General features: G+C 36.5%; 1 protein-coding gene across 4 annotated transcripts in view; it reads left to right on the top strand.

Annotated features, from left to right (window-relative positions):
• DLC1 (DLC1 Rho GTPase activating protein) overlaps positions 1 to 27,617 on the top strand; it is a 246,650-nt gene that overhangs the window by 42,742 nt on the left and 176,291 nt on the right. For all 4 annotated transcript variants that reach the window (XM_079305348.1, XM_079305346.1, XM_079305347.1 and 1 more), the window contains exon 2: positions 5,093 to 6,260. In XM_079305348.1, coding sequence (XP_079161474.1) covers positions 5,205 to 6,260 — 1,056 coding nt within the window. In that variant the 5' untranslated portion in view covers positions 5,093 to 5,204. The remainder of the gene's footprint in view (positions 1 to 5,092; positions 6,261 to 27,617) is intronic.

The following is a 27,617-nucleotide window of genomic DNA, read 5'->3' as shown; positions in this document are numbered from 1 at the left end:
TGGCCTAAAACCCTGCACTACAAATGCTGCTTATATAGAAACTACAGGCAAGGTAAGCCTCCACTTCAGTAAAATTCAAAAGGTGGTCTATGTCCAGGAAAATGAAGGATTGCATTTTAAAAGCAGGAGATATTTTAAAATAAATAGCTGAGTGAAGACTTAGAGGCTTATGTTTTATCTCAAATTATTTGTAAACAACATTCTGTGTCAGAGATTGGTATGGAGTTACTGAAAGAGCTGTATGCAAGCCAGACCAGGAGATGTGAGATGAGTTTATAGGAAACAGACCCTGCTCACTTAGACTTCCTTAAACAAAGTTTGCTGACTGGGGTCACACACCAGTGAAGATAAAATAATGGTAACAAAATAAATATTTCTGCTTGATCTCCGTTGCTTACATACTCCTGCTATGTAAAAAATGTAATAAAACACTCTTTCATCTTTGTTTACGTTCATAAGCTAATGCTTTGCCTTTTTTTTGAGAAAATATTTGCATCCCATGTAAAGCATTAGCAAAAATGTAATCCCACTGGCATGATGGTGGGGCTGTACTGCCTGGGTTGCCCTCTCAAACTTTTCTGCCACAGACCTTGCAAGCTGTCATGCGTTCTCTGCAACTTTCTTGCTTCCAAAGCTTTTCTATTTATTGCTAGGTGGAGGTCTCGTATGGTGTGATGAATTGTCAGGACGGAGGAATTGGTGGAGGAAGCAGGAATGTCACACCTGGGTCAGTGGCAGTGCTTGCTTTGGCCATACAGGGATGCCACCAAGTGTCCTCGACAACAGTGTCTGCTTTTGCCATAGTCCTTCCCTCCTAATAGCTTGGGCATCAGCCTCAGCTTGTGTGGTGGCTGCCATTGCTGCATGGCCCATTTTCTCTCCTTATCTCTTTCTTCCTCTCTGGGAAAACCAGGGATCCACTCCCATGTCCTGGAAGTCTGAGGAGCAAGGTGTAGGATGTGGCTGTGTGCTTCTGCCCTTGCATTCTTGTAACTGGGGTGTTTATGTGTCCTATCCTAAACCCCAGAAGGGAAGCTGCTCTGACTCATCTGGATAGCCACAGTTCCAGATATTTGAATAAATGTCCTTCCTTTCCTTTCCATTCTCCCTCTAGCTCCGAGACTTAGTTCTTCCTGCTGCAGTTTTCGCAGATGTCAGTCCTAGTACTGGGCTTGTGTAAGGATAGTTCTTGTAAAGTGTCATTTTTCCTTGAGTAGGGAAGCAAGAGAAGGTAAAACACATCTTGAAAAATGTGTAGCACAGACAAATCTGGATGGAATTTCATGCGAAAAAAGACAATTCTCTGTCTGAATTTTGAAAGCCTACTGCAAGCAGTTTAATATAAGTTTTTCTGAAAAAAGAATCACAGGCATTCTAATTGGAGGAAAATGTTAAACAGTCTAACTATGAGAGCCTACCAGTTAGTTCATCACCATTTTGTGCTTTATCATCTGAAAATTCACTCGGTTCTGTGAAACGAGACACAAAGCTTCCAAATATAATCTAACCTAAAGATTTGCCCTACTTTTCATTAACATTATATTTTACAGTGAAAGGAGATAGGCAATAAATTGTTGCAAAATGCATCTAAATTAACATCTAGTTTTGTAAACAATGTGAAGCAGTATAGAGGGTTTCTGCTTCAGTGTGATGATCCACTGCTCAGTTTCCCTTTCTTTAGGCCAAGAATTACCTATTGGGTCACTGTTGCCAATATTCCTTAATTCAAACCCAGGATCAAGAAATTTTGCCCAGAAGATGTTTAACCTTTTGCATTTTTGTTTCAAACTTTTATTCTTCAGAAAGTTAATAGCAATAACTAAGCAATAACAAACAGTTATTGAAAAGTAAAGCAAAATATACGTCTGAATTATAGCAACAGCTGCATGGACAGTATCATATTGATATATGTTTTCTTCAAAGGAAACACTGCTCACTCTGCAAAACATTTCAACAGATTGATAATGTTCATCTGACCATCTTAAAATTCTGTGGAAATCAGATATAAAGGTTTCTAGTTGTGGCCTGGCAAGAATAGAAAATGAGGAAGGGGGATGCTTCTTCCCTTTGGCAAAAGTACAAATGGACATGAGAGGGGCATTTCTCAGAGGGTAAAAGATGCTGCATGTCAAGAAAAAAAATGAGCAGCAATAGCAGCAAAGCAGTGATCAAGGCAGGAATGCTTTCTTCTGCAAAGTGGCAGTGCACTTTGTTCTCTGGCAGAGAATCTCTTTCAGAGGTCTGGAGCCATGAACCCTCCAAGGCATCTCCAAGTGCTTGCATATGAGTGAAAGGAAGTAAGTTGTCCTGAATAAATAGGTAGAAAAAAAAGTTTCTTGTCAGCCCTTAAGTGTCAAGCAATTAGAGCAGGAAAATAATTTCTAAGCTGAATTGTTTAACACAGTCTTTGAAGAGGGGAGAGGGAGCAGAAGAAGGCAAGCTGTCACCAAACTCTGATCTCCTTCATGCACCATGGGAATGAGGGGATTTCAGGGACTGCTGGTGCAGCTGCCTGGGGAGGTGGCAAATGTGCTGTAGTTTTTCATATTAATTGCTAACATACACTCATTTGTTAGAGAACGATAGCAGTGCCCATGTCACGTATTTATGTCTTTCATTTGAAGCAAAGTATTTTATGTTTCTCTGTTTCATAATTTTCCTGCAGTCTATCAGGCAGCCAAAACTAGTGATAATGCAAGTAAAACAGAAAGGTTCCTGAAGTAAAATTTTTCACCCCCCATGAAATATAACTCAACACATCCAAAAAAATAAAAAACAGTGACAGTTCTGTTCTCCCATTTCTGTGGCTCCATATAGCAGCAGCAAGATTAGCACACACCCCTCAAATCTCTGAGAGCCTGCCTTTTGCACATTAGGAGCAGCCTAATATTAGGTTGATGGATCCATGTATGTCATTTTTTAGATTTTTACCCTCAACATTTCTAGTATCTTTATTGACTGTTGTCAGAAATGTCCCTATATGGCTGGAGCACCCCTATTTAGTTTTCTCTGAAGTAGATGAGGGTAGTGTTCTAGTAGAGGAAGAAAGGGAAGCTGCAAATGAGTGGCACCCATATGGAACTCCAAACATTGCTCATGGACGACAGTAGAAACCATTGAGCCCTTTCTAGTAAACATACCTCTTTTCAAACATCAAAACAAAACAGAGTGGTGGCTATAAAATCAACTTAATTGAAGAGATTTAGTGTCCATCACAAAAAGCTGCAGCGGGAGTCAAAAGTATTATCACTATTGATTTTTCATTCTGGTAATTTTGGACCATGCACACTTATAAATAAAGATGAAATCAAAATAAGAATGTCTTGTAAATTTATACAATAATTTAACTTTAGATTTTAATATTTAGGATTCATCTCATATTTGACCAGAAAAGAAGAGATAATTATAAAATTGCATTAACATTTTACTACTAAAATTTGCCTCTGAAAGCAGATAATGTTTTTGGCCTGGTTCTGTGTGTTATTTTCCATTTTGCTCAGCCTCCCACATGCTAATGACTTGTGCATGGAATCTTGTATACTCCATGAATATATGTTCTTTTTAAGCAGAGTCTCCATAGAGGTGGAAAATGTGAATGTGAAATGAAGCTTGCCGTTCCTAAAAGAAGGTTAAAGATCTAGGACTGTGCACAAGTCCTTCCTGAAAGTCAGTTTGTCAAGACATAATTTATGGAGGTTTAGTTGCCCAGGCATAATTCTGCATTTCTTTCAAGATAAATACTTTTATACTTACAGGCATGTGATTTGTCAAGGCAGCTTTGTGGCCTGGTGGACAATCAGAATTTGTCTTAGTGGTCTGAAATGACCCAGAACAAACTCACTACTTAATCTTCTTTATTGCTGAAATCAATAACCAGATCCGTGTTAAGTGCTGACAGTTCTTGTGTAGGGAGTGAAAAGTAGAAGTGTCTGCTCCTTGAACTTCTAACATTTTATGAGCCAGAAGTCTTGTTTTCTTCTTTGACAATGAATTTGTTAATTTTATTTTATAATTCATTAATTAATACATTTTCTTCATGAAAATATACACGTGCAATGACACAAGATTAATGTATATCAAATGCCATCATACAGAACATTTAATGCAGCAGTCAGTGAAAATTCCCCCATAGAAACCCAAGCAGGAACAGTGGCTTTTGGCAGAGCCAGGCAGCCCAGGTGAGCAGCAAAGCTACACCAACCATGCTGGCTCACAATCTGCCCTTCTGGAGGGCCCTGTCCTAAATAACAGATTTCTCCATACCTTACACTAGAAGATCATGAATATATTCAGCAAGGGAGTGTGTGACGGGCTTCAGGTTTTATAATGTATTTAAATGAGGAAATACATCAAAAACTTATAGTAGTTTTCCAAGTGTTTTAGTAGCAATTTAGAGGGTAGGACTACATGCCCTTTAAAGGTTCCTTCAAACCCAAGCTTATCTATGATTCTATGATTTTATTTGTTTTTTATATCTACACAACTGATTTACTCTGCAGTTTCATGTAACACTTTTAATTGCAGCTTGGCCTGAAGAGAATGAATAGCATCAATAAAAATAAGAGCCACCGAATAGGCCGAAGATACTTAGATGATAAGTAGTTTATACATTTGATAAATTTTGAAAAACCCTCAGTTATTCTCTACCTCTTTGGGGAACAGCCAGAATTCTGCACTCCACAGGTATCTGTGGATGAGGAAGAAATAAATTTACTCTGTGTGAAAAGCAACTACAAGATATAATGTCACTTATACCCATTGAAATTATTATCTTATGAGACACACAGTAAAGAGGATCTTGTAAAATCTTGGCTCTGGAGCTTTTTGCTTGTGTATGTGCCTGTTTATACCATTTTTGTTTACTTGATATTGGAAAGTAATCAGAAAAAAATGTTATACTGAATTATGAGTGCCATCAAGTTTTGTATGAAAAGTATTAAAACTTTAAACAAAACAGTCTTTTAAATTCCTGTCCTTCTGGTCCCACAGTCTTATCTTGTTTTACACTTTTGTTTAAACTGTTCCTTCCCGTTCTTTTTTTATTATTATTTGGAGTTGATTCAATAACGCGGTCTTTTTTTATTTCTTGCAGATGTTAAAATGATGAAACCTTCTCTCCCCCTTTGGCAGTGCACAGCAGCCATGACATCTCCTCTGGTCCTCTGTGGAAGGTACATTGCAGCCTGCTGCTGAACTGTTATGACATGTCTCTAGCAATCAGAAAGAAAAGCTGGGAAGAGCATGTGACCCAGTGGATGGGATTGGCTTTGGAGCCTGTGGAGTATAATACAGCATGTCGTCACGGACTTGTAGCTGATAACTTGCAGACAAGTATGGAAAAAGATGAGGTTTCCAGCGTGGACCGGAAAGAAAAATGTGCTTCATTTCCAGAGTGCTGCTATAGTGGAGAGGTGACTGGCTTCCCTGAAAAGCAGCTGGGAAATATTTCAAAGGAGGTGGATGAAAATGATAACCATGAGGACGAGGACCATTTTCTGGAGGCCAGCACAGAAACTCTAGTCCATGTGTCTGATGACGATGATGACTATTCTGCACTCAACCTGGATGGTGTTAATTACCACATCACTGCTGTAGGAAGTGAACCCAAAGATGAAAACCACAGCTTAAATGGAGCAGGCTCCTTAACACAAATGGCACCAGTAACAGAGGGTAACAAGGCAGCTGAATCATCTGGAATCAGTGGAGACACAAGAGAGGAACCTGGCTGTGACACAGCTCCTAAAGAGGAGAGGAAAGAAGAGGATGTTTGTGGCACTATTGGCCAAAGCCTGGAGCTTTGCAATTACAAAGTCTTAAATGAAGTACTAGATGTAGAGAAGGAAAATTGTATCAATTCTCCAAATGTGAAAGAAGCTATTATGTCTGGGAAGCAGCTGCTTCATACTGCTGTAATTGCACAACAGCGCCGGAAATCTGATGCTTTCAAAGATGGGCTTGGAAAGTCTGAGTGCAATGTGGTAGAGAGTGGGATTTCTTCTGAATCATACACCAGCAGTGATGGACAGCTCTGTTCAGCAGTGCAACCCAGCAACGGCCTTATGCAATCTCCTCCTTGCTCTTGTATTCCAGCAGTGGAAAATGGTCTGGATGAAAGTGGTTTCACAGAACCTCAAGAGGCCCCTGAAAACAAATGCCTTTCAAATGTCAGTTCAGCAGAAGACATTCAGTGTTTACATGTAAGGAATCACTTGGCCACACACGAATATCCAGACAATCAAGTGAAAATGCGCAAAAGAAAGGTAGGATGAGTGTATTTTGCCCCAATTTCTGATGATGGTGATACTGTGCCTAATTCACTGGAGAGAAAAAGTGATTGTTTCATTACTTTATCAGGTTGAAGCTGTTTTAAGACTAATATGTCTATACAACAACTAAATTTTTGGAGCTTTTTTAAAGGTCTGAAAATGGCTGAATATGGATGGTACCTTATATTTGCTTTATATATGTTATTTTATATATATATCATATATGCTGGTCAAGGATAAATGAGTACATCTTCATTGCTTTTATTTTTGGTTTTCTGCTGCTATCATTATCTGATTCCTCTTAGGAAAACAGATTGTGTCCAGGGGTTTGGAAGCCTTATTGAAAAAGAGAAAAAGTGCTACAAGATTTTAAGAGAAAAAGAAAAGGATTGGAAATATTTTGCAGTAGTTCTTTGGTCTTCAGCTCAACCCCATGAGCATATGTTCTTGCAAAAAATGAGTGTTGCTGAGTCTGAAACAATATTTTGTAATTTTAAAGCAACCAGAGAGTTTTGCTGTCTTCACCGAGTACGGAAGGGTATCATTACAAATTTTAATGGAGAGATTCCTTGGCAATAAAACTCCCATTGGCTTTAATGGAAGGAGCTGTGCTGATTGTGGCATTATGGAATTCATCTTAAAAGTCTGGCTTTCCCAGTTATGCTGCTTATTCTAGCTAATAACCAATTTGTAATTGTTTACTTCTCTCTGCCTTTTTTATTTTACATCATCCAGCTTCTTTTGTCTGTGTTTTTTTGGACATCTGGTTTCTTTTAATTGTATGGGATTTGTCTCTCAGCTACAGTGCCTCAGTAGCTGTTTCACTAAAGCATAAATTCATGTTTCTGAATAACTCTATGCCCACACAGCATCCTGAGCTTCTGGCCATTGCTTCCTTGTGTAGACACTTTGGTATTAGTAACACTTGATTAACATGAAGATGTAAGAAAACTTTGCCAAAGACTTCAGAAGCCCTCAAAGCCAATCTTCTTTTGGTAGTTCATGAAATCACAGTTAATGCAATAACCATTTAAACATCTCACAGTAAGAATATCTCAGAATTACAGATAAGAAACAAAAATATGATGGCCAGTACCAGAAATGCTAATGAAAATGGTTCAAGTTTAAAAAACCAAAATCAACCAAATTGACATTGCAGTTGAGAATTGACTATTATAACAATTTCTCATCTGCTTTACTTTGGCATAAAATTTTCTTTTAAAGTAGAGTTATTGATATTGGGGTGCACATTTCATATCATTAGTGAGATGCAGCATGCTATAGTTGTTAATAGCTTTGATTTGATGCTAGTTTCCATGTTACTCCTTGGATCTTGTTTTGAGGTCACATACTCATCATCTCAATGTACACTCATGAGAACAATATTTGAGAATGCATGTATAATTTGAGTTTGTGCCATTAACTATTTTAAATATTATAAAAATTCCACTGAGACCAATAGTGATAAAAACTAAGGAAAGAGATGAGCATAAAAAGGAGGAAAACAAAGAGTTTCTTCAAGGAAGTTTGAGCATTACACGGCTGCAACAACTGGAAAATTGTGTGTAATATAGAAGAGGATGAATCTGTAAATCTCAAGGAGACCTCATTCTACTTTTGTTAAAGAAATCTTTGTTAATCACTGTAACATGAATGGCAAAAGAGAAAAGATATGATCTGCTATTGTTTGTGGTATTATTTATTTCTCAGTTCACAGGACACTTCTACAAACAACATTCCTGCATAAGGGATTTTCTCACTCATATCTAACCATATACTATTTTCCAAAAGCCTGTCTGTGTTGGTAATAGTGTGCAATGAAAAATGTGCCTATGTTTACAAACTTCCCCTGAAAGCCACTTCTGTAATTTTAAGAAAACATTAGAAAAAAATGCAGATTTGCAACTGAATCCATCCATAAAAGCCAAGTATTTGCTTTGCAGTGACAGGAAGACTTAAGGGATTGGGAATGGTATATAAAACCTTTTCTCTCAAGGTCAGCAGTTCAAACAGTGCAGCTAAGGCCTAAAGCACACCACTGTCTGATTAATGCTCAGTGTCATTTATAGTTGCACATAATCATGTATCCATAAAGGTCAGAATATGGGAAAAGGGACATGGAAATGAATTGCTACAGGTATTTGGGCACCCAAATCTTGCAGTAGCACCTTGAGTGATGACAGAAAGGTGCTGATCCTCAGGCATTTTCATTACAGTTAAAGCTTAGGATGTTTGAGTAGACTTCTGCTCTTGCTGGTACTAAATTCTTTTGCAAATCTGTTCCTCGTTAACATATTTTAAACTGTTTTTAATTGTGGCAATAGAGCATGACCTTCCCTCTTATCTTTAGATCAGCTGTCTTCAAACCAGAGCTGAGGTGAGAGACAGTGTGGATCTGATATGCTTGCTCTGCAGACAGATGCAGGTTCCAGGGCTTAAGGGCTTAAAGTTTAGCATCTTTGACCAGCACTAACTCCATTGCAGTAAATTGCTTTAGTCATGATGGATGTACTGACACTGAGGATGCTTTTTGCAAGCAAGTCCAGCTGTTGCAGCATTCTTTGCTCCCTCAAGTCACCAGAGTTCAAATGTTCCAAGCACAGCACCCTGTTTTGCTTTGCTTCCTCAGAAAGACTTCCTAACACTCGGAAATAGAGAGACCTGAATTAAATTGTGAGGAGTTAATGATATTAGATCTAATTGAAAGATAAAAAATAATCAAGCTTTCCTGTTTCTCCTGCTTTGATAATCAATTCTGTTCATCCACAACATGAAGTTTATAGTTATTAATGACTCAGAGTAGCAGAAACATAAATTGATTAAATATATGTGGATAAACCAGCTTGACCCTTCTGTATGCTTTCCTGGGCTAAATAAATTTAGCTTTTAAAATAGTCACTTCATAGAATTGTACATGGAATAATCTTTGGAATTAAAGAGCAAATTTTAGTGCTTGGGGGGATCAAAACCGCTCACATGTATGTTCATTTGTAAAAAGTAACAGAGTTTTTAGCAAACAGATGCCAACTATTGAGGGAACACCAGCAAAAGGAGACTATTTAATTTTTATGCACCAGTTTGTAAATGGAAGAAAATGGTCATTGTGCCATAGAGAATCTGTTAAGTTTTTTTCATGAGGTCCATTTTATGTTTTCTCCAAGCTGCTCATCTCATCAAGTTTAGCAAAAGACAGGAAAATCCCTTCTAGAGAAAGTTCACACATGCAGCAGAACTCTAACAAATTAATTTCAGTTCTTTTTCAACACCAAAAAGAGGTACTTTATTCAACACCAGCATGAAAAGACGGGTTGAAGCATATAGTTTCTCAGTAATTTCTCCCCACTCACTTCCCAAACACAATTACAGCTGTGCTGCAGCAGCCAGTGATAATCAGCATTTTGTAAATGTAGTTTTTAAAACAAGGCTGACAGCTCTTTTAAATGGTGAATAGCTAAAGGAGTAGAAAACCAGCATTGTAAAATGTGGCTCTAAATAATTTGAATAAAAATCCATGAAGTTTAAAAAAAAGTGAAACATTAACAGACTCCTCATACAAAACAAATTTTGGCTTATTCCATATATTTCATTGTTCTTCCACCATCCCCTCCTCTTAGATTTTATTCCTAGAGATCATTCAATGGGAAGAAAACAGCCACAGAAACAACTGTGACTGTTCATCTCTCCAGTAGGACAATGTAGTTCCTCATGGTGGTCTGCTTACAAGCTTTCCAGTTTCAAATAGATGATGTCATCTCAAAGTCATTCCTGCAAGGCCAAAGAATATAAGAGTCAGGGTTATTCCTAATGGTCATTATTATTGCCACTACTTTAATCCAGATTTCTAGATCAAATACTGTGTGATTTGCAAAGGATGCTTAAGGACACAGCTAATGTCACCATAATGGCAATTGCCAGGGTCGATAAGATGAAAATTAATTAAGAATAACATTAACAGAAGACTGGCAGTATATGTCTAAAGAAACCTGGGTAGAAGGTTACTTGGAATGACTCATGTCTTTGGAACAACTCCTTTTGCCCACAGGAAAGCTTTTAAAACATGAGTTTTTAAAACATGGGTTTACATTTCCTGTACTGTTGCAATAAATTTTATTAATTTATTACAACAATTATAATTATACTAATACAAGAAAGCAAAAAAGTTACTTACCTGAATTCAGATTTTTCCATTTGTTTTTGAGTATTATGCATGTCCATGAGATGTGAAGGCTAAATCTCTCTCATTACAATCAGAATGACATTTTGTTTCACAACACCAAGACTGGTTTTTTTGGGACATAGGCTCTTGCAAGAGCTTCCATTTGTATCACCATAAATTTCACAGGAAACTTACAGAGTTTTTCTTGCTGGCTCATACTAAGGTATGTGGGAGAAATAGTAGGGAAGATTCACACCCATAAAACCCATAAAGAGGTGCCTGTTTGACTGAAATTGTTTCTTCTCAACTCTTTCTGTGCCATCTCTTCTATTCTTGTTGTATCATCCTTTTCAACTGAGCACTTAAAATTAATATGATGTTGTTGTGAACAATATCAAACATTGTAGGTAACTTATTTTATTGATGTTTGTATACCAGAGTTTTCATCCCTACCACCAATATGTCTTTCTGAAGTCTTGCTCTCCCTTTATCTCTATTCTGTCCCTTTTAAATTATGTTAATTTAAATATTCATTTTTTATTGCTTTTTTAAAAAATTAGTTTAAAAGTTCTTATAGTGGTTTTGTTATTTCTATTTTATAGAAGCTGGTTTCATAGGGATCCAGCCTGAACTATTGCTACATAAGTAGTAGGATGTAGGCTTGTTAGGGTTGCACAGCAACAATAACTTGGACAGATCAACATAGAAAAAAAAAAACCATAGAGGATAAAAGCAAGGATAAATCCTATAGGAATATGCAGGAAATCTCAATTAAAAATGGAAATATGCATTTTGTTGTATTCTGATTTTGCAACAGGGAATTAAATTTACCTTTTTCTGGGACACAGTCTGCAAAGGTGTGTCAGTCAGAGGAAGATTACAGCTTTAAAAGTTAGTGATTTTCTGAGTCAATTATCATTAATTATTCCTTGGCAAAACATGATAAATGCAGTAATTTCTCAAAGTTTGTTTTCCCATTAAGTATTTCGAAAAATAGTCATCTTGCAAATATTTTAGTGGAGTAATCCAATAACCAGGGAAGAAATCTGTCCTCTAGAACCATAATGATCACTAGAAATTCTGAAAAAGTGGTCAGTCATTAATGTTGTTTTGATGGCTGTTAAAAGACCAAGGGTTCTGTCCTTCATTATGGTCATGGGAGATCAACTCCCAGCTGCTGAGATATCTACATTGAAAAAGAACTAATAGATGTCAGTGGAACTACTGTGTTTTTAGAATGTGCCTTGCTGAACCTTGGGTGTTATGGTAATTTGTAACTCTAGAGACACCAGAAGCTAGTTACTATAGAGGTGTTATCATAGCAAAATTGCTTTCAACTCATATCATTCTCTAACTATATTTCCTGTAAAATTCAAACCTGCACTTATGCCAGAGTAGCTCCATTTTCATAAACAGAGATAAATTATATAATCTTGGCATCTATGATATTATTTTCTTAGTTTTGTAAAAGATAGTGGCAAATGCAAATATTGGAAATATGATTATCTCTTTTTAAAAATGAACTTTGAAACAGTGGAAATCTATTTTATCAGGTGTGAAATTTTAATTTGCTTTTGTTTCATTTCTGCATCTCTTAATTTTCAAACTTTATATTGTTTTTTTTAAAGATTCTCAAACTTTCTAAAGGTTTTAGAGAAGACCATGGATCTGTTTATCCAAATTAATAATGTGAATATGAGCACCATCAAAAATTAGTGGGAGATCTTAAGCCACAGCAGCTTTTTGAAAGGTTAACTCCTACCCACAACTCAGAGCTACAGTCTGTAGTATTAGTACAGTGGGCAATTATTACTGAAATCCAGTTACTTCACCACAAGGAATTTGCTGCATTTGCACATTGCTATTAAACAGTCATGGTTTTGAAGGCATTGAGAAGAATCTGGCAAGAGATGCAAGTAAAGCAAAAAAAATAGTATGATTTCTTTGAAAAAAAAGAAATCTTCTTGGCTGTCATGAATATTTGTTTATCTTTTCTACACTGAAAACCTGCTTTCTAAATTTACCATTTAATAATGAAAATGTGGTTCAAAAATATAAATGTACTGAAACAGTTGGATTTACATTTTTTTAAATTATGTGTATTTTCCATGGTAATTAGTAGAAAGTGGTGATCATACAGCACTCCTATTATTGTGGTTACATGACCATGAATTTTCTCTATTATTTCACAAAAATATGTATCATAAATATTATCTCCATCTGGGAAGCTAAAGAATGCTTTCCCACAGACTTCCTTTATGTTTGGACTGAAGTATGATGTATTTCAAACAATGTGAAAAGTATTTAAAACAAGTTCAGAACAGGATGGGATGATTGCCAGGCCATTACAGTATAACTTTTATGCAAATTTTACTTTGGCACATTTTTGTGACAGTGTTCAGCAATAAATTTTCCAGGTTGACAGTGTTGTCTAGACTGCAAACCAAGGGACTGTTGCACATCAAATAATGCTTGGAGCTTAGCTACCTAAAATGGTCATGAATGTATTTGTATTTATGAGCAGTTTGTAGTTACACACTACTGCTTCAAAAATCATCTACCAAAATCATCTACATGCTTCTAGGGGCTAGTCTAGAGAGCTTTAGTTTCATGCAGAGTGCACTCAGAGATTTCTAATTTTGCCCAGTTCTGCAATACTGATAGGAAGAAAACTTCTAAAACATTTTTTTGTTTTGTTTTTAAAATGAATCTTTAAAAACTCCTTACTGGCCAATAATTTACTCTCTGCACTCTATAAATTGTCAGTGGTAGGTCATGTTAAGTGGGCCAATGACCACTTGCTAAAATGACACCAGATTTTTAATTAACATCAAATTTTTGAGGGAAGCGGTTTTGGAAGGAATGAATAGTACGTAAAACCTTTAACAAACAGGAAGTGGAGTTGAGACACTTGGACAAAACACCCTGGATTACATGACATCACTGTCCACACTTTCTGCTGGTAAAATAAAAAAAAAAAAAATTAAAAAGGAATTTGCTTCCTAGAGCTGTTCCTCTGGCACTTTCACAAGCAGAATGTTCACTTTGAATTAACCTTCAAGTGAAAACAGAGATCCAAGAGGCACACTTTCCATCCTAAAACAGTATTTACAGCAATAATCAGAAAATACAGTATTAGAGCACTGCTGCCTATATTAAAGAGCCTTTGATGCCATAGCTATGGCAGAACAGCTTTTTTAAGCCCAACTGAGTATCAAGGAGTACTTGACCACAGAAGTTTGGTGGTGAGTTAGTCCACAGGTATCTGACCAATTCTCATGTGATAGTTAAAAGCAAACAAACAAAGAGAACCACTCTTGTGAGCTGAACTGCAGCAAGGTGGGAGCCACCTGTAAAATTTATTGTGGTATTTTTTTCTTGGTGTTTTATTTTGGTTGGGTTTTTTTTTATTGTCTTTTTTTTGTTTGTTTTATTTTTTTGTTTTTGTTTTTGTTTTTTGGGGTTTTTTTTGTTTCTTTGGGTTTTTTTGGTTTTTTTTATTTTCTTCCCATCATAATGGTACATTGATTGAAACACCTCAAATGTGTTGTTCATGCTTAATCCCCTTTTACTGCTCTCTCTTAAAGGTGACATAAGAGGTTTATAAAGGCAAGGAGCATTATGGCGCAGAAAATACACATGGTGCATTGAATATGTCTTTACAAAATGAAACAATACTGCTTCTGCTGCCAAAAGCTATTCCAAGCTCCAGAGGATATGGCCAAAAATGGTTATGAATTCAAATTTAATGGGATATTCTTCCTCCTTTGAAAAAAATCTAGGCAGCAATACATGTGTGAGCATCTGTGTGCACTGAGGTAAATGTATGGCAAATGTATACCAGATCCTCTGTGCTTTTCATAACCCTGCCACAGCTGATGCCTAAATCTTTTACAACAATGGAACAGAATAATTTGGCTTATGCACACAACACTAATGAGAAATTGGCTCACTGTAACACGAAGATGTCCTTCAGTATTACAGCAAGGATTGTCATATCTGAAGTTTCGCACTCCCTTTGCAACCTCACCTTACATGAGAATTAGAATAGCAAATGCAATATGTATTTATGTTAAATAGAAGTCTATTTATCCTTTTCTGTAACTTGTCTCCTTCCTAAACCTTTTTTTCACCCAGCACATGCAATTAAACAAAGGTTTCTGTTTGAATATACTGAATATTTTGATAATGTATTACTATCTCATCTACTAAAAAAAAAAGATCTTTAAGGTGCTAATTTTATTCTTGCACTCTGCGTTTTAATCTCTTGAATGATAATCTTAACCTTCTTAAAAAAGATGGTTTGCACACACTACTAATCACTGATATGTGATTCATGGCTGTTTTATATGAAGGCATTAAAAAATTCAGCAGTTCTAAAGCTCATGCTTGTGTTGCATGTAATTTTAGCTTCAAAATATTTTAAAAGCTAACACCTTCATTACACTAAAAGTGAAAAAGTTCAGCCAGAAGCCAAACTTTGGTAATCTAAATCAAACTACTTTCCTACATCCAGATTCCCTGGAAACACTTTCCTTCTGATAAATGCCTAATTTTATTTATCTCACACAGATTTAATAGTGATGCTATGTGCATATTACACCTCAATACATCTACTGAATTTGTTCCAGCATGTTAAACTCACCTCTTTACAAGTACTCTACTGCTTGGTAGATGATGACAAGATAATCAAGTAATAGATGAACAGTGTACTGTTTAGGCTTTTTAAAGGAAGCAAAATTGCCAGAGAGTAAATAAGAGATAGTCTCTCTAGACCTGTCTTTTTTTCCACTATCTTAGAGGTGGGATAAGACTAGAAAATAAAGATGTGGAAAACAATTGATTTTCTATGTAAAGTGATAATTCAACTCTTAACTGCACAAAGCTTTCTCAGGTCCTGAAAACAACTCCCACTGGACCACTTTGTTTCCAGGTCTTTTTCTATCTTACTAGTATCAAAGAAAATTTGGGGAGAAGCACTCCTATATTACTATCTTGATTAATATTCTTGTGTATGAATCTTCTGCAAGACTCATAATTTATCACATTTCACAATCATTTTAATAAGCTTTTAGAAATGTGTTTCAATCTTACAAGATGTGCTTCTTTTACAAGATGTGTTTTAAATCGATGGATTGTGCTTTTGCAGACTGAAGCCCATGAATAATTGTGACAGTGGGGAAAACAGCTTTAATCAGATTCAGAAGAAATACATATATTCCCGAATTTTGCTCTCTATGGTATAGTAAAAGTAGCCTTAGTTTAGAATGTCCATATTTTTTGCAGGTCATATTCTCTGTCAGACACAAAAAAATCCTTTTTCATTCAAGAGTCTTACAGTCAGGATGTTAAGAACATTGATTCTTCCCTCTACTCTTGCCTTTTCACAAATGCGTTTTTTGTTTGGGGTTTTTTTCCCCCCACTTCATGTACCAAGCTGAGTGCAATATTGAGAATTCTGGCCATTTGGAGCTTATGTGCATATAAGGGAAAGATTACTTGGTGACATGAAAATAATGTGTACTTTATTCCTTGCAAGTGTCATCATTTCTCAGGGTTTGATTTCAAGGCCGCAGCCAAGCAGAGCTCTGTAGTCACATGCAGAGAAGGGAATATGAAGTTGTTGGCAGAATGGGTGAGTGACTTCCACGACTCTGCTCTCCTTCAGTATGAGGGAAGAGTGGTCCCAAATACTCTCAAATGCTAGTTCTGTAGTAGTGGTTGTGGTTCCTAGACCTCTTGTCCAGCATTCGTTCAGTTGCCTAAAATGTGTCCTCAAGCCTAATTAGTATGTGTTTTTGGTTTTTTCACAGCTTCCTTAGTGGGCAGACTTTGCAGTGACTTTGTCCCAGATTCTGGTGTCTCTCTGTCTCTCTCTCAGTCCTTTCCATTACACTTAATTCGTGGAGGACAAACTTTCCTGTGTCAACAGCATTGCCTCATGAGGCACAATAATGGCAGTTTAAATGTCAGCCCTGTTAGTCACTGGTGATTGTCTTAGGGCTTAAATAGAAATTTCTCACTTTTTAGCCACTGTTCAGAGGGAATGTTTACCAGCAGCAACATATAATTGTGGAGCTTTGATCTTTGCTTTGAAATGTCTTTTTGAGTGTAAAGAAAACGCATCTATGCTGAGAACAACATCAGAAGCTATTTCTGGAATTAGACCAGGACTCTGAAGGTGAAAGGACACTTCTCCAGTTCTCTCAACAAGTCCTTGGGAAAGTTAAAAATAAGTCTTGCTGAAAAAAAATTGGCACTTGTTATTTGAGAAAATTTCTTTATTCCAGGAACTGCCTCATGTAGCAGAAATTTATTTACCATCTGTGTAGACTTGAAAAATTTTCCATCTTACCAGATACACAACTGAAATAGCAACAGATTTTCCATCCCAATGGTTTCCACCGACCTCCGTTTTAAGGGAGTGTTGTAAAAACTTATGAAATTTTCATGCTCTCTAAAGAGGGGTACCTCAGTTAATAGACCATCTGTCAAACTCTGAGTTCTGATTGTGACCTCTAATAATGTCACCTCACTGTTGCTAAAGCATGTCCCTTGGGGGAGGGTAAGGAGGAACTCACAGACCTAGCAGCTGAAAATTTATTAGGATTTTAAATTACAGTTCCATTTTTAATTACTATTACAGTGCTGACTTCAAAAAAAAGTAGTCACTTGAGAAATTTATTTATTTTGAGTACAGATGTACTTCCTTACTTCTGCAACTGCAGGGGAAGGAAAAAAAAGTTAGAAAAAAAGTGAAAGGTACCACCACCAAAAAAATCCCCACTGATTCTTGAAATAACTCTAGTTTTTTAAAATACAAAGCAACTTGTCTATAAATCTGAATATCACTTCTGAGTATTCATATGAATACACAGGCCGGAAACCAATGCAAACAATTCCTGGGAGACAGAAAAAGAGAAAAGAGTTCAGGAACAGATGTCAGAGTATACAAGCTTAACTTTTGTTTGTTGCTTCTGCATTGATTACTTTATCTCATGTATTCAATGGATACATTTTACTTTTGTTTTTAATGCACATCAAGAATCCTTAAGAACTAGGGGGGCTGATTCCTACTTGATGCTTAGATGGATTTTTTGATCCCATCTACCAAAATATTTTTTCACATCAAGAATCCTCAAGAACTAGGGGGGCTGATTCCTACTTGATGCTTAGATGGATTTTTTGATCCCATCTACCAAAATATTTTTTGTGTGGTTAGCAAGCTTGGTGTTCAAGGCAGATCTCAAAAGTTTCTTCTCAATTCAGAGGTCTGATTTGCTGAAAAAATTAGAAAACACTCTCTACTATTCTTATTATAACTGAAGGGCTTTCCTGCCAAATCTATTTTTACCTGCCACTCTGTTCAGGGTGTTTGACTGAAGGTGTTTATCCTAAACAGGCATCCTATCAAAGATGATTTTGCTTACTTAAGTCTGAGTCTCTGCACTAGCAAAATTGTAAGATATGTGACTTGTTTGGGGTTTTTTAACTAAAATTCTTACTGAATCCTTTAATCTGGCTATTCAAATCTGTATTTTAAACTTATTCTATCCATTTTGGCTAACTTTTGGATATAACTTTTCTATTTGACTGCATGTGGTAAGTAAGATACTCTTGTCTCAGCAAAGTCATGTAATTGTAAAAACGAACAGGTCTAAGTTTCAAGCAGTCCTACTTTCTTTCTTGCTGCTGCTAAATCACCTACAATCCCAAAATGAGGAAATTACAATTTATATTATCAGCATTCAACTGAATGTTATTCAACAACCTGAACTTTAAAATGTGAGTTGCGGTTCGCAGGGAAGCAGAAGGTTTTAGTTAGGTTTGTGGTAGTGGGTTAAGGTATGTATGCACTGTGGTGTTTAATTTGGGCCAGGAGCATTCTTTTGAAGGGACTTTGCTCAGTGACATGATATAAAGCATGAGAGGTGAATGATATGAGATGGTGAGATTAATTTTGCATTCTCTGACTTGATGGCTGCAGGGCAGATTTGATAGATCTAATGCATTGATTCACCAAGCAGAAATGTATTTTAGAATTATCAGTAGTCAGGGAAAAAATTTCAGATATTAGGGAAAAAATGTACCTCAGAGGGTAGCAGATTCATGTCTGCACAGGGCAGGAAGTATGAACTGAAAGACATAGTCATAGGATTTTACATTCCTATGACTTGCAATGTGAAATTGTCAACCTCTGTCCTCCACCCCAAACAAACTGGTTGCAAGATACACAATTGCTGTGGCTGAGAATGACTACCAAAAACTAATCTTATGAGGACAGATTTTTAAAATAGATCAGTATATCACAGTTTCCTTTTAGGTGCATTTGATAAATATTCCTATCTAGAAGAATATGGATTTCTCTATATATAATATAGATTTAGCCCCTAAACAAACTAGGGAGTCTCTTGAGATTTTTATAGGTTTTGCTTTATCTGTCTGAAATATATCAGATGCAATGTAAAACTAGTCATGAATATTTTCCTCCTGTACTTGTGCTTTCTAGTTCTCTTGCCAATTCCCAATAGTCTTGTGGTAATATATTCATTCTGTTGGCCAGCTATTCAGCTCTCCATGAATGTATCCTCCTGATGTGCATTTCCCAGCATTTTACAAGTCATTGTCCTTTCCCACTTCAATATGCAACTTTTTTGAAAGCAAAGCTGTGTACCATTGGGAATCTAGACAGGGAATCTAATGGAAACATAATCAAACTCAGTGAGGAGTGAAAAAATAGATATTGATAAGTATAAGCACTAAAACACTTTTAATGTGTATTTGAAGTAGTGAGAAAACTGTCTGTACTAGTGTTTTGGGTTGTTTGGTTTTTGTTGGGATTTTTAGGAGGTTTTGTACTTGTTTTCTATTTATGGTGGGGTTCTTTTGTCTCTGACACAATTACCTTTATTTTGCTCTTACTGCCTATTGTAGAGAAGAACTCTTTGGCACCTTTCTCTAGGTTGTTGGTAGTAGGACCCAATAGTAAAGCAAATAATATCCCCCACCATTGCCTTTAATATTAACTTCAGTCTAATAAGGACAGAGTTGTGAGCATCAAAGATAAAGCTTGTCTGTACATGGGAAATAGAACGTGTACAAGCAGAGTAAAACAGAATGAACTGATTTCTTCCCTCTTGGAACATGTTCTTCACCAAAAATGGATTGTGGGATTATTAAAGATCAAGTGTTAAGAGAGCTGAAAATAGGGATGGTTTTCTCCCTGGTAGTGTCCCTGATTCTTCAAGACAAAAGAGAAATTTAGCAGCTAGAAATTGTTGCACCCTCTGGTCATCCCAAGGCAGTTGGGGTGGGTGGTATGGGGCTGTGTTAAGCAAAAATGTAAAGGAAATGTTCATGTGCAATGTATTTTAGGAATCTTTATTTGTTTATTGTGGTGAAGCCTAGCATTTCATTCATTTGTACACAGCTCTTGGAGTCAATTTGAAATTTAATTCTGTGCAGACAGGGAAAAAACTGTTGTGCGTAGGACTCTGAAATAGTGTAGTGCAGTTTATAGTGGGTGTTTTGAGTTTGGGCCATTTGTCTAATTTGAATTTCTCTTTCTGTTTAACATCAACTGGGATTAATGTTAACACCCAGATCACTGTGGTGTTAACACAACACCCAGGCACAGTTTCAGCAGGCAGAGAAAACGTGGAGTGTGACTTAACTCAGTAATGCATGAGGAGCCTCTGTGTCAAGAGGAATCTATGGCATCTACTTGATAACATTGTTGATCATTCTCTGCCTGAGTGATTCCCATTTCTCCATGACAAATAGGAAGATTTGTCTTTGCTGCCATGACCAAAGCATAAAATTTGGCCTTTCTCTGTGAGTCCCCATATCGTATGCACACGTATTATGTGGCAGTGGTTTTTTGATTATTCTTGGCAGTATGTGGAACAGTTGTTTTGTGATTTTATCACTTCACATGTTCTTTAGGGAAATAAGATAAGTACTCCTTTGTTCTAGTTTTTTCTGTCCTGTATAAATGATGTCCATCTGTGCATTATCTGTGTTTTAAAAGGGAGCACAAGAATTGAAAGAAATAATATTTTATTATAAGCTTTTTTAAAAAAAACAGTATATAATATTTATCACATAATCTCCAGTAAACACCATGAATTTTTTGATTAGTTGTTTAGGGAATATAATCAAAATTTAGCAGTCTGGGAGAAGAATTCCTGATAACAATATCAGTGCAAGCATAAACAAATAAAACTAGAGGAATTACATATTCTCAGTCAAAGGCAGGGCTGATGTTAGGAGTTGGCAGTACTTGAATTTCAATATGCAATAGACTTCGAGAACATTGGATTCAGGCAAAATAATTATTTTACTGTTATGCATATTTTAAATAGCCAGTAGAATAATATTCAATATATAACTTATAAAAGGAATATCTCAGATGAAGTAATATAATGTACAGAAACTATCAGAAAGACATTATAAAGATATGATGTGTTTTGGAGGGTTTTTTTTGCAAGCTTCAGCCTGTTGACTGGCCTTTTGTAGCCAGAAACTTAGGTGCTGAACCTGAGTCAGGGCAATCACAAGCACAAATAGAGGCTGGGCAGAGAATGGATGAAGACCAACCCTGAGGAGAAGGATTCAGGAGTGCTGGTGGATAAGAAGCTCAACATGAGCCAGCAATGAGAACCTGTAGACCGGAAAGCCAGTGGTATCCTGGGCTGCATCAAAAGAAGTGTGACCAGCAGGTCAAGGGAGGAGATTCTCCTCCACTCCACTCCCATGAGATACCCACCTGGAGTGCTGCATCCAGTTCTGGGTGCAACAGAAGTACTGCCCAACATGAGAACATGGACCCACTGGAGCATGTCCAAAGGAAGCAAAGAAAACTGTCAGAGGGCTGAAACACCTGCTGTGGAGACAGGCTGAGAGAGCTGGGGCTGTTCAGCATGGAGACCCTGTAGCACCCTTCCAGTACTTGAAGGGGATGCACAGGGCAGATGGAGGGAGATATTTTACAAGAACGTGTAGTGATAGTACAAGGGGAGTGGATTTAAATTGGAAGAGTGTAGGTTTAGATTGGAAATTAGGAAGAAATTCTTTTATATAAGGGTCATGAGGTACTGGAATAGGTTGCCAGGAGAGACTGTGGACTCCCCATCCCTGGAGGTGTTTGAGGTCAGGTTGGATGTGGCTTTGAGCAGCCTGTTCTAGTGGGAGGTGCCCCTGCCCATGGCAAGAGAGTTGGAACTAGATGATCCTTATGGTCCCTTCCAACCCAAACCATTCTGTGATTCTATAATATGATCTTTTAGGAGTGTTTTGATTATTTCCACTCTTGCCAGATATTTAAAGAGAGTTGTCTTGGCAGCTTGCTGGAACCTTCCACATTTCCTGTCACAGAGTCAGAAAATATGCTTTCTAAGCAGTGATGGGCATATTTTAGATAGGTTTTATCTAATGTCAAATGAACCACCTCACCCAGGACAGAATACTGCTATTTGCCATAGCAGCACAAAAACAGGGTGTATTGGTGAGGAGGATATGGATGAAAAATTACAAATCTGCAATGGTGCCCATTTATTATCTACGACCATACCTTGACCATTCACATCAACAAAAGAATCCCATTCTTTGTCACTTGCTGGATTCTATGGATATGACAGTTACTCTACATCTGTTTATAAACAGTAAAAGGGTTTCATGACTATGACAATACATACTGATACAAGGACAGAGAAAAATTTATTAAGAATGATCTTAGCCTTTTATTTAAATGAAGTCCCTGAGAGTTCTTGCAATTAGGTAGCCTTTGGTAAAGTACACTGCAATGGAATTTACTAACCAGAAAAATAACGCTTGTTCCTTGAAAGAAAAACCCAAAAGATTTGATAATTAGCTCTCAGAGGACTCCACTGGTTATTTTACAGCTGTGGAAAAAACAGTAGAGACCTATTTATTGACCTAGCTATCTGATAAATCAGAAAGAGATCAGTGTCATATAATCTTTTTGAACAGACCACCTCCTGACACTGGGAAAGATGCAGATGAGGTCAAAACCCACCACTTCCTGTCTCAGAGAGGAAAAGGAGAAAAAAAAAATCTGATAAACATAAAGCTAAACAGAGTTGGTTTGGAAAATTCTAGAGATAAAGGAAGCAGGGAAAAACAAAAAAAAAACCCCAAACCCTTGTTAAATGTAGCAAGACATGCATTCACTAAATAAAAATAAATTAAGAAAAAAAATACAAAACAAACAAACAAACAAACAAAACAAAACAAAACAAAAAAAAAATCCACTTCTGCTTTATATTTTTTCCAATTTGATTACCCTGTCAGAACTGAGTCTGAAACATGAAAAGCAGTAATGAAACATCCCCAGCAGTCAAAATCATAGCAAACAGTCATTACCCCACTGAACAGAGCATTAAATGTACTTTCAAATGTTACCACTCCATGGGTGGATCAGAGAAATAGGGCTCAAAACAGAACGATAGTCAGAATTGTTATTTAGGTCAAGTTCTTCTTTGCCTTGGGAAAATACTTAGTCTGCCTGATATTTTCACATCCTTAAAGCAGAGTTAATATTTTCACTTATCATGTGTAATGTGAGTTTAGCTATATTTAAGAAGCACAGAAATGTTTTAATAAGAATTTTACAGTTACCTGAGGTGGTGACTTTCGCATCGGTGAAAGTTCCCCAAGAGCTTTAAAATCTTAAAATAATTTCTGCTTGTTGAACTTCCTTCTATTCTGTATTAAACCTCATGGTTTATTCCAGTAAGGACAAATCCTCTGTTTTTACAGTGCCTGTGCTTTAAAATCAGATTTAGATTAAATTAATCAGTTCCATGTAAAATATCTTATAGCTCTACCCTTACTCATTTGCATATGCTTTCTGTCTCTCTGAGGTCTTCATACAGTAACTTGAGGAAACTGCATTTTCCAATGCCATTTTCTCTCATTCTCTTAATGAGCAGTTTGTTTCAGCTCTCTATTTGTCTCTCTTCTTTTTAGCAATATAAATACTTAGCCTCTTCTGAGGGGGTATCAATACAACAATTCAACTTAATTGCATATTTAGACATTTATCTTCTTAAGCAAAAACATCTGTAGAGCAACTGTGCCCTGAACATGAGAAAAAAATAAAGTCATAGAATGAAAAGGCTTCTCCTGTTTGCCCTGGGTGACAAACACAGCAGAAGGATGCAAATTAGATTGGTGAAATGCTAATTTTGTTGCTAGCAAAACCTGGGTTATTTCATAGGGCCTCAGATTTTACCAAGAATCATCAAGTTGCCTAAGCCTGGTAATAAAATCTATTATGTCATATTTTAAACAAAGAAGAGCCAAATGGTATTTTGCTCCTGTTAATAAACTCAGTGACTTAGTGAAGCAGCCATATTGTCATTTATGCCTCATATTGCTATGAGTCAGAGGAAGTGGGATTTAACCAAAGCAGTGATGGAACTCCAGTTTATATTTTATTGGAAATTCAAAAGTTATGCTTTTTTCTTTCTCCCCTATGCAGAAGGATGTGTTTAACAATAGTGACATTCATTTCAACATTAAGTTTCTATACAGGAAGAAATACTTTTAAATTATAAATGTCCTATTCTTCAAATTGTGCAATCACCAGTCCAGCACCACTTACCATCAGATGTTTTGAATGCACTTAAGTCCAGAGTGCTCTTCCTTGGGGAGTCCAGCTGGTGCTGACCAGAAATTCACTACAGCTGGTCTCAGCACTGCTGTGGCCTGAGTCAGGTCCTTTCTCCAAACATGTATTTCTGCTATGTGTTTCTGAGACTGTAGTTTCACTCCTTTCTGCCTCTCTAGTGGATCAGTAGTCACAGTTTTCATGCATCTCCTTCTTCCCATGAGCTGATTTTGTCATGGTGTGTTAAGGCAGTAAAAGTTGGCATATACCACAGATAAATATCAAGCCAAATAACCTGATATTAAATATATATATATAACAGTGTAGGGTTGGTAATTCTTTAATTCCACTGGGCTAATGCAGTCATACCTCCTGAGATAATACTTGATTAAATTTGGAGAAAAAAAAATACTGGAGTACACTTAAACACTCTCAAGTTGGTTATCTCAAGTTCTCTAATAGAAACATTTTGATTGTATGAGGACATAGGCTAATCTGTGCCAGCTGTTCTGTAGTTAACTGTTCTGAAAGTCTCATTCTCCCTCCTCAAGCAAATTTTTTTCCCTCTACAGACATATTTCATGCAAAAGCTATGCTGACCTTTAAGGATGTTTTATGTTTTTGTCACAAAATATGGTGACAGTGCTTATTTCTTTTAATATTAAGAAACCTCACATCTAAAAGGATTTTTCCTAAAATGTAGCAAAATGTTAAGTTATTCTAGCTTTGTGAAGGGTAAGTAACCATAACAGCTCTATGGTTATTTTATATAGGGGAGTATAAGGGAAGTATTAAGATAGTAATGTCAGTGTTTCATCATACAGGAAAGAAGCATTATTTTTAAAGAAGTTAGTGAAGTTTCAATCAAGAATGCATCCATTTCTTGAATTCCTCACCCTATTTATTGGAGACGATGGCTATTGTTTACCTCATGGATACACTTAGAAATAATAGGTATAGAAACAATATTGCTCTGCTGACTTAAGCAATTTTCAAAGATCCAACCAGTAGATATTCTTTTCACAAAAATGTACAGTGTTACTTTTCACTTTTAAGTACCAAGTATGAAATATATGTACATATATGTTTGAAAAAAAAAAAATCTGTTTGAGAAATATCCCATTAACAAGGATCACAATGTTGCACTGAGAGTCTTCTAATATTCATTTTTCTGAAGTGCAAATCATAGTAAGATCAGACAGATTTTAACCCAGAAAAGTAAGGGATTGAATCTAAAATTAAGAGGGGCATTTCAGCTTACTATCAAAAAAACCTTATTTTATGATAAAGGACAATAAAGTTTAAAATTATATAACTGCTTCCATTTAGGGAATATTTTTAAACAAATGTGTATACTCCATTCTGTGGTGGCTTTATAACTTTCAGTGAGGACATGCTATTGTTACTACATCATGTCTTCTTTTCTGTACATGGAAGCAGATAGTGATATACCCTAGTCTGTCTATTGCATAGATTCAAAAGGGAATGAGTCACCTGGAAAATCCAGCTGCAATAAAAGTGTGCAAACCTCACTTTTGTTTTGCTGTAAAAAAAACTTAATTATTAAAGTGACATGTGCTTGTGCATATTAAGATACTGAAAAACAGAATGATCAGACATTTCCATGCAAATATAATTATAAATACAAAATATTATCCAGACTTTGATATTTATAGATATATGAGCAGAAAACTTTGCTTAAAATATTTAATATTTGAAATGTACTTTACCACAATTCACCTAAGCTGGAAAATGCAGATATGCAGATAGAAAACTAATGCATACAGGCTGCTTCTTATCCCATGGTAATTCTTCATTATCCTTTAGTAATTCAGTTTACCAAACTCACTGAATCAGTTCTACAAAAAGCTATTGTATGCATCTGATCATGATAATGTCTCCACTGCAGCACTTAGATTCCACCAACCTGAATTCACCATCTCATATTCAGAGACTAGTTTCACTGGTATCAGTGGCATTAACTGGGAGGAAATGGCATGCAAATTATTTTATTTTATTTTGTTAGCATGAAGGGTTGAACTACTGGAAATGCAGTACAAACAAAAACTGAGGATTTGTAAAAATCCCATTAGGTTAACTTCTGGACTTTTAAATCTCATTTCACAGTTATAGCAAAAAAATTGATCATTCTTATCTTCTGCAGAATCTTACACTTTAAACTTATACGTTTCATTAGGGCATCATACTCCTGACTTAAATAATTAAGGGCCAGGCGACTTTGTTCTAAATATTACTGCTAAGCCCAAAATTACAATAGTTTCACCACTTTCACTTAGCACTTGTGTCTACTTGCACTGAATTTCTATAGTGCCATAATTTTTATTTAATGGTAACACCATATAGGCCCAGTAACATTTTACCTACTCAGAATGGTATTCCTCATTGTTTTTAAAATATCCCTTGCTATTGGATGTTCATATGTGAACATTTTAACATTTCATTGATCACAGGAAACATCAGGCAACTTGCGAATAATAATAAAAAGCCCAAAAAAATGAACTTTATATTCTTTTTAATCTTCCTGTCTTGAATGCTACTTTCTATTAGGCTTTATAAAATTGTATTTATCCCAATTACTATTTTGGAGAAGAGTTTGGAATTGAATCCAAGTTTGTTGAACTTTAGTCAAAATATGTGATTTAATCCTGGCCCAGATATGTTTGTCTTTTTTATTCTATCACCTCTTTGTTATAACTCTTGAACTCAAACCTCTTATTTGACTTGGTAAAAGTCACACTTGGAAATAACATTGACTTCTGAATCTATTTTCCCATTTTTTATAGGCCTGTATAAGTAATGTTTGTGTGTATGTGGTGTATCTCCTGCAGCACTGTGGGCATATTTGCAATATAAATATTTTGGGTGTTAGTCAAAACTAGAACTTGCATCATCCTCCCTCCCATTCAGACTGCCCAGCTCCCACTCACAGTCTGCTGTGTCCTTTGTGGACAGACACACTGACACAGACTGACAGACTGCACCCAGTTTGAGCAGCATGTCCTTCCTGAGCTGCAGGCACTTCTGCTGTCTGTTCCTGGGAGACAGCAGCTGTGAAAGGAAGCTGTCAGCACCAGCTCACCAAAAATGAGATGTGCAGGTGTGCAGAGGTGCTGCAGGCTGAGCTGGGTCCCAGCTGGGTCCAGAGCAGGGCACAATGTTTTTCCTTCCTCCTGGTGCAGTCTGTCAGAGCTGAGCACTAATGCCATCACCTGCTGCAGCCTGGCTGAGCCTTTCAAGGACAAGAAAAAGGAAAATGATGTGGCCACAACCAAGCCTCTGCTGGATTCAAGTCCATCTAGGTTAGCTTCTCCCCAGGGGTAGGGGCTCAGATGTCATTTACTGCAGTTACTCATTATTCTCTTGATTGACTGTGTAAACACAGCCTACATTTTCTAGATAAATGCTAAGTACTAAGGTATGATACACAATAATCTATTACTTATGTGTTGGGTTTCTTCCTTTGATATTTTTTCCTCACCTCAGTACATCCATGTGAGATATTTTCAGATTTTATAGTAAGAAAATCTGAGTTTTCCTTCTA

Source organism: Erithacus rubecula, assembly GCF_903797595.1.
Source record: "Erithacus rubecula genome assembly, chromosome: 5".
NCBI lineage: Eukaryota > Metazoa > Chordata > Aves > Passeriformes > Muscicapidae > Erithacus > Erithacus rubecula.
This window is presented reverse-complemented; position numbering and strand designations above follow the sequence as displayed.